Here is a 6,895-nt window from a genome sequence, read left to right on the forward strand (position 1 = left end):
AAAACAAAAACTTTTGTGGATTTTTGCACACATTCCTGATGCAAGGAACATACAATCGCTATGCAATAATACAAGCACCTTCTTTGTGAGTTTAGCCCATTAATTTACGGGTTTTGACAACTTTTACAGCCTCCACATAAACGAACATATACACCGATTGTTCATTAACATTCTCTAGCAGACACAGCATAAGTTGTACCTTGATATTTTTTACATATTGCAAAATTGAGGTTTATACTGCACTTTTTAAAAGAATTGGCAAACAGCTAAACACTGTAGGCCTACACCGGTACTCTACCATAAGCATGATGCTGTGATGAAAACAAAACAAAACAATGTACATTGAATACTGAATACAATGTACCTTCAAAACAGATAAAATGTATTAGAAAAACAAATGGAATAAGCACAGGCTTTAAATACATGTATACATAAAACTATCTGGCAGGACTTATTTCGAAGGAGCTTTTGTAAACTGCAAATCGGTGATCTCCCAAACAACCCCAGATAGGAACACTCGATTGCAATGCTAGACTCGAGGGAAGCGTGCAAATCCTGTTGAAAATCAGGATTGTTCAGAGTGTACAATTTTTACAAAATAATGCTTTTTCCGATTCTTCTTCTTCTTCATTCATTCATTTCATGATAACTTGAGTTGGGCCCAACTGTCCCAACTGTTTTTTCAATAGTCTTTGTTAATTCAATAGTCTTTGGAGTACTTTATTTGTTTCTCATTTTCAAAACACTAAGCATTTGAAAATATGGCTATATTTAAGAAAAATAAAAGAACACATGTATACAGAAAACATGGTTCCTTCAAAATTGCAAGTTTTCAAGAATAGTAATCCACATATAAGCTTAGTCAGAACACATGATAACATTTAGGGCCGTCCCGAATAAATGGAATATTTGATCATCAGCCGAATACTCAAATAGCTTTTTGCCAGTTTGAATATTCAAAAAGAAAACAAGCTATGCACTGCACACACAACTGTGATGTTATTTTACTCGTAAAGTTTTTGTTTTTTATTGTCAGATGCCACTTTTTTGTCGACGCCTATTTAATGGTCTCATTCTTTTAGCTTGGTAAAATTCCCTTGACAGTGAAACAGTACTTACTAAAAACACTTCAGCAGCCCAAAATATATATCGCCGTAAGCAAATTTCAACCGGCGTGCTTTGTATGAAACTTTTGATCAGTGAGGAAGACAGCTGCATCTGGAGTGTGTAAAACTTGATCGGCGAGTTTCAAATATTCGAATATTCGGTCAAGTACAGTTTTGAATAATGGAATACTAAATTATTCGACAATGAACAGCCCTACATATAATAAACTTATGTTAATTCTGGCCGCATGGTTATTAGCTTACTACAGTAGCACATCACTAAATCTCACAGTTTTTTTTTATATTTTTTTTAAATCAAATTGCATTGATCAAGTGATTATCAAGCTTTTTTTTCTAATTCATTTACAAATGTTATTTTACAATCACAGATTTTGTGGGCCCGCCATTGTACAAAAATATACTACTTGAGATGTATAATGGGTGATACCTAGCAACACTCAACAATTAAGATAGAAAAAAAGGCACAGTTTTCAATCAATCTTTTTTGGCTGCATTTTTGTTTAGAAACGCTTGTGCTCTGCACAGAAAATTTGATAGACTGAACAAAAAAAAACCACTGTCTATAATTGTGCTGACAAAAATTACATCCGTTGATTGCCCCTCATCCGTTGCCCCCCTCTTCGCACACAATCACCCCCACCCATGTGCACACAACCTTACGGATGGAGTTTGCGGATTAGTTGCATCATTTTATCCTTTGTCCTTTTATCCCTCGTCTGTAGAATTGCCCTTTTGGGGTATGGCCAGACAGAGACCAATGGTGGGGTACCACTGTGGGATACCACCCTTCCCTTGGTATGAACAGAGACAAGCTCTCCTTGCCTCTGCGATTTGATTGGTTGCTACGTACCTTGACCATTCTTGTACAGTGGTTGGCCACATTTTCAAGTACTGTTTGTACACACATGTAACATACATTCAGTTGACCCCAGCATGACCCAGGTCATAATGGCACTATAATGTGCTGATTGTTCTCAGACTCTGTATCACAGAGGCTGAAGTACTGTTTGGAAGTGACTCGTCTACATGTAGATATCAGGCTTTACTCTTGTAAAACCATGCCATACCATGACGGATCAGTTTTCAAGATGATGAGCCAGTTGGGTTCAAGCTTTTTGGAGCCTGCTGCTGTTTCCTGGTGGAAACCACACGGATCCGAGTTGGTTTAGTTTCCAATATCATTAACAGTTTTTGCAGATTTGTCAAATGTGAAGCCTACTGCTGTTTTGTGACAACCATGCCGATGCGAGATGGATTAGTGTCCATTAGGATGAGCTAGTTGTTGCATTTTTTTAAAAGCCTGCTTCTGTTTTCTTATGGACAACAATGTACATCCAAGATTGTTCTGTTTCTAAGACGAGCCCGTTGTTGCAGGTTTGAGAAGCCTACTGCTGTTTTCTGACGGGTAACCGTGTCGTTCCAAGGACGGCTCTGTTTCCATAATGATGAGCCAGCTATCACAGCTTCAAGGAGCCTACCGCTGTTTACTGATGGCAGTTCCCAGCTTTCTAGAGCTCAGCAAGCCGCGGGAGTTGAGAACCTCATAGAATAAATGCATGTCTCACTTTCCCTCATGCTGATGACTTCATCCCTGAGGCCACACACTAAGTGAATCTGAGGGGAAGATGATCAAATGAGAGAGATAACGAGTGTGAACGCACGATAAACCCTGGCCGTCTTGCATAAAAGTCTGGCATGAAATGATACAAAATACTTGCTCGTGATTGTCAATTGAAATAAAGATGTCCCATTTTGTTGAAAGTCACAATGCAAAATAATATAATAGTGACATTCATAATGCAATGGCATCCTCAGTCCTACGCCCTGAGACTTGTGAAACTGACACAGGGCCAGAGGCAGGGGTGATGTATAGTGACAGGTGTATTGAAGCCCATAACTTCCTAAGTTCATAGCGCACACAAACAATTTTTGTCAAGTGTTTAATGTACTTTGTTTGCTTTTATGGACAGTTACAATTTGGTACTTACAGTTTTAGGGGTGAGTTAGGGGGTTCGTTTTTCGTCAATTTTTTTTTTTGGGGGGGGGGGGGGGACCGACTGACCGACTCCCGAGTGACTTGTAGAAGGTCTGTTGCCAGAGCTGAAAAATGTACATTAATAGAGGTCTGAATCTGTTCAAGAACAGGACATGGGGCTTTTTAGCATTATGATTGTGTGTGTAAGTTTATGCTTTTAAGGCAATGTGCAGTCTTGTAAATAATAATTTCGTGTAAAACTTAAAGGTGTTCAAGAGATGCCTGGACACCCTCACGGATTAACACTTACGTAAGTCTTTCTTTTGACATCGTTGGGGCATTTTCGCTTGTCGCCGTCCTTCATGACGAGAATGTTGTTCCCGTCAGCCTTTGCTTCCAGGTCCCACTCCGGCGACTTGCCGACAAAGAAGGAGTGGTCGTCCTTTTCCTGGACGATGTGCTTGAATGGACACACCGTGTAGTGGGCGTGGCCCTCAAAATAGTTGAAGCACTTCTTGCTGAGTAGATAGTACTCCCCGTTATCGCCGTATATCTGGGTTGGCAATGAAATGAGCAGGGTTTAAAAAGTCTTCGTCCAAGACTGAATTTTCAACAAGATGAATCAAATCAAGTATTGGGAATTTTGGCGCTTGGACCAAATGTAGCATGCATGACGTATGATCAGAATTTCTCTGGTCCAGGGGCCACAGTTTCTCTAGCCTCTGGCGATATTGTCTGTTGATCGATGGTCAGCCACTTAAATAAACAATAGCCGCACGCTATGCATCATTGTACGAAATGCGAGAACTACCTCGCACGGCTAGGCTACAATATGCAAATCAGGTGGTGCTGGTTGAATGCCTCGGAACAACCGTTGCAATGGTCCATCTTTTTCGGACAATTTTCGTCATTTTGCTTCATCTAATATTTATGCAAGAAGTCCCACGAAGGTTAAATCTGGAGGTGTTTTAGGTTGCCAAGGGGGAGGTGGCCTTGTCCTGATAACTTGACTTCTTTGGACAAGGCCTACGTCTCTACTGGCCACCTAAGACAGCTGAGTTACTGCAAGCCAGAGAGACATAATTCCAGTACAGACTTACTTCCCCTTTGTGTTCCTTCCCTTCCTGGAGGTAGTGTCGCTTCATCCGTCCACCAAGTCGCTTCATGCTTTCCTCCTCTACGACCCGGTTGTCCACTCCTGTGCATGTGTTCTCGCACGGAGCCTGCCGCACTCTGTTACTCTGAGGAAAGCCTGCCACGGTAGTAGCACTATGATTATTAGAGAGGTTCTCCAACTTTGGCTATAATGAATCTAGAATGAACTTTGGTAAAATGAAGCACCAATGCACCATAATTCACTACAATACAATAAAACATGGTATTCAAAACAAATTTGATATTCACTGCAGTAAATGACCATGATGCAAGTTTTTACCTGAGGGAGACTTTTAGAATTTGGTTTTGTGCTTAATGCTCATGTGCGTACATACCTTTGACTTTCTGTAAGCTGACAGTTTGGTTCCATTCTTCGCTTCCATCGCAGCAATCGCATATCCCATCATTCACCTTGCCGGACGGTATAAATCGCTTCTCGTGCAAACAATAAAACCTGTAGTCAGAAACAGTGTTGACAAGACTAGTACGTTACAAACTGAGTTGTATCTGTGTAACCGGTATTTCATTATTAGATTTGTGTTGCTCATGTGGTGCAAATTACGAGTTTGAATAGTAAGGTCTGAATTTGTTATATGGATGAGATTTCAAAACTGAGAATTTTTCGTTTTCTTTTTGTTCCATTATGGAAACACATTGCATATTTGTGCTGAGAACAATACAAATCTCTTCAATACCACAAACAGCATACCAAGCATGTAGTTAGCAGGATCCCGGTTGTCGCCTTCCACTGCTGTGACCTGGTTCGAATCCTGCCTAGGCCAATGTGTGGATTAGATTTTCAATCCCTACCTGATTCCGTGGGTTTTCCTGAGAATGTCGTTCTGGGGTTTTCCTCCCACCACTAAAAACTGTAATTTCCTTCAACATCTTCTACCAAGGGACCTCACTGGAAATAAGATGAAAGACTTTACGGGGTCTATCCCGGCCAATCATCAATCAATGAATACACTCTACCTTCCATTAGGGCAGGCGTCCGTTCCAGGTTCGTCCGATCCGTCCCCCAGACAGTCACAGTAATCGTCGTTCACCTTGGATAACGAAATCTTGCCTGAGAAGTCGAGGCAGAAGATCTTGCCAAACCCGTCCGGTAGGTACAGGGGCATGTCGCTGGGCCTGACCTGTAAATGAGAATCAATGTTTGAACATCCATTTATGATTTGAGTTCCCGAATTGCACCGAGCCAAATAATTGAGATTTGAATTAAAATATGTGACAAGTGGGCTGTTTGAAAGACTAAAAGTTCCACCTCGGAGCAGCTCCGCGGCAGATGCCAGCGTGCTATACTCTAGTAATCATGTTCTCCTGTCTGGAACAAAAATACATGTGCAACTTTGACAAAATTGGATACTTGTCAAATGTGAGGGAAATGATTGGAGAAATTTGTTACCGAAAACAAACCGATTCTTTTGTTTACAACCTGTGCCTTTCTGTAATGTTTACCTTACAGTTCGGAAAGTACTATTGGGTTAAGAACAATCTGATCGAGACATAATGAAGTCACGCTTTGTTTACATTATGGTGTCTCATCCCCATCTGTGTACAATAAGAAAGCGCAAATGTAAACAAAGCGAGACGTCATTACCTCTCGTATCTATAGCTTTACCCCAATGATGGCTGGCCGGGCCTGGACCCTGGGCTTGTTCCTGTCGTACCAGGACAGCTCCGACTGACGAGCCCCAGAGCTCAGGATGTGAAGACCCATGAACTGGAAGAACAAGCAGACGCAGGCCAAGGCTAGAATGCACAACAGCCACGTCTTGCGCCGCCGGATCAACCGTCGGACAAGCATTTCTTTCCCAAATTTTTCTCTGTTCCAAGGGAAAAGCCGACAGAAGTTCACAATCCAAATTTCAGCCCATCTGGTTAAGAGTTGTCATAGTAGTCCTCATATGAAAATTGTTGTTTCCGTTGGTCGTTTTCATTTGTGTGTACTACATGTACTTCATTGTATTACATTGTATTTATTCACTAAAAATCACACATCCATCGACTTTGAGTGCTCTGACGGATTCCAGCATTACAGGGAGTGCATAATACTAGGCAGGGTGGTTTGTGGTAGTACTGGGACTATTGACGATACCGCAAAACCAACTTGATGCATTCCTGTCGTCTGCCAAGTCGATAGTCCATTCTTATCATCAGTGAATATACGTGTAACACTAACAGACACTATCCTTCATTGCAAGGCAAACTGCTACTTGTAGACGCTTTTCAGATGGAGATTCACAGCTTGGAAGTTCAAGAGCAACTTATGTTGCAGGGTGTGGCACATCTGGAAAGTGGAAAAAGTAACCGTGATTATGCTGTGGAAATTGTCGATTTGTACGAGTACATTTGGCTGCAATGGAGTGTATCAAAAATATCCTGGCCGGTCATTTTGAAAAATTAGTCGGGCGGCCTACTCCTTCCTTTTTTACAAAATGGCAAGACACTACACACTCTTGTTTCTTATTTGGCCTTAAAAGAAGTCTGCTTTCTTTGAAAAACTAATTTTGGAATGATAAAATTTTACCTTTACTGTATTTGATCAAAACTAAAGTCGGGCAGGATACACTACACAATCGCTGCAGTATTCTTTTTATCATGGTAAAAAAAAAACCTGACAATGACTTGATTT

The 6,895-nt window shown here is 41.1% G+C and overlaps 1 protein-coding gene across 1 annotated transcript; it reads right to left on the reverse strand.

Moving 5' to 3' along the window:
- Positions 1-1,410: 1,410 nt before the first annotated feature.
- On the reverse strand, positions 1,411-6,653 carry LOC119724949 (glucosidase 2 subunit beta-like). Its single transcript, XM_038196280.1, has 6 exons — positions 5,882-6,653; positions 5,233-5,396; positions 4,593-4,711; positions 4,203-4,354; positions 3,413-3,655; positions 1,411-2,741 (listed from the first exon to the last, which is right to left on the reverse strand). Exons 1-6 carry the CDS (start codon positions 6,065-6,067, stop codon positions 2,643-2,645), a joined length of 963 nt encoding a protein of 320 aa, XP_038052208.1. The 5' UTR covers positions 6,068-6,653; the 3' UTR covers positions 1,411-2,642.
- Between the last annotated feature and the right edge of the window lie 242 nt (positions 6,654-6,895).

The sequence above is a fragment of the Patiria miniata genome, unplaced genomic scaffold (genome assembly GCF_015706575.1).
Source record: "Patiria miniata isolate m_02_andy unplaced genomic scaffold, ASM1570657v1 HiC_scaffold_18, whole genome shotgun sequence".
NCBI classification, from domain to species: Eukaryota; Metazoa; Echinodermata; class Asteroidea; order Valvatida; family Asterinidae; genus Patiria; species Patiria miniata.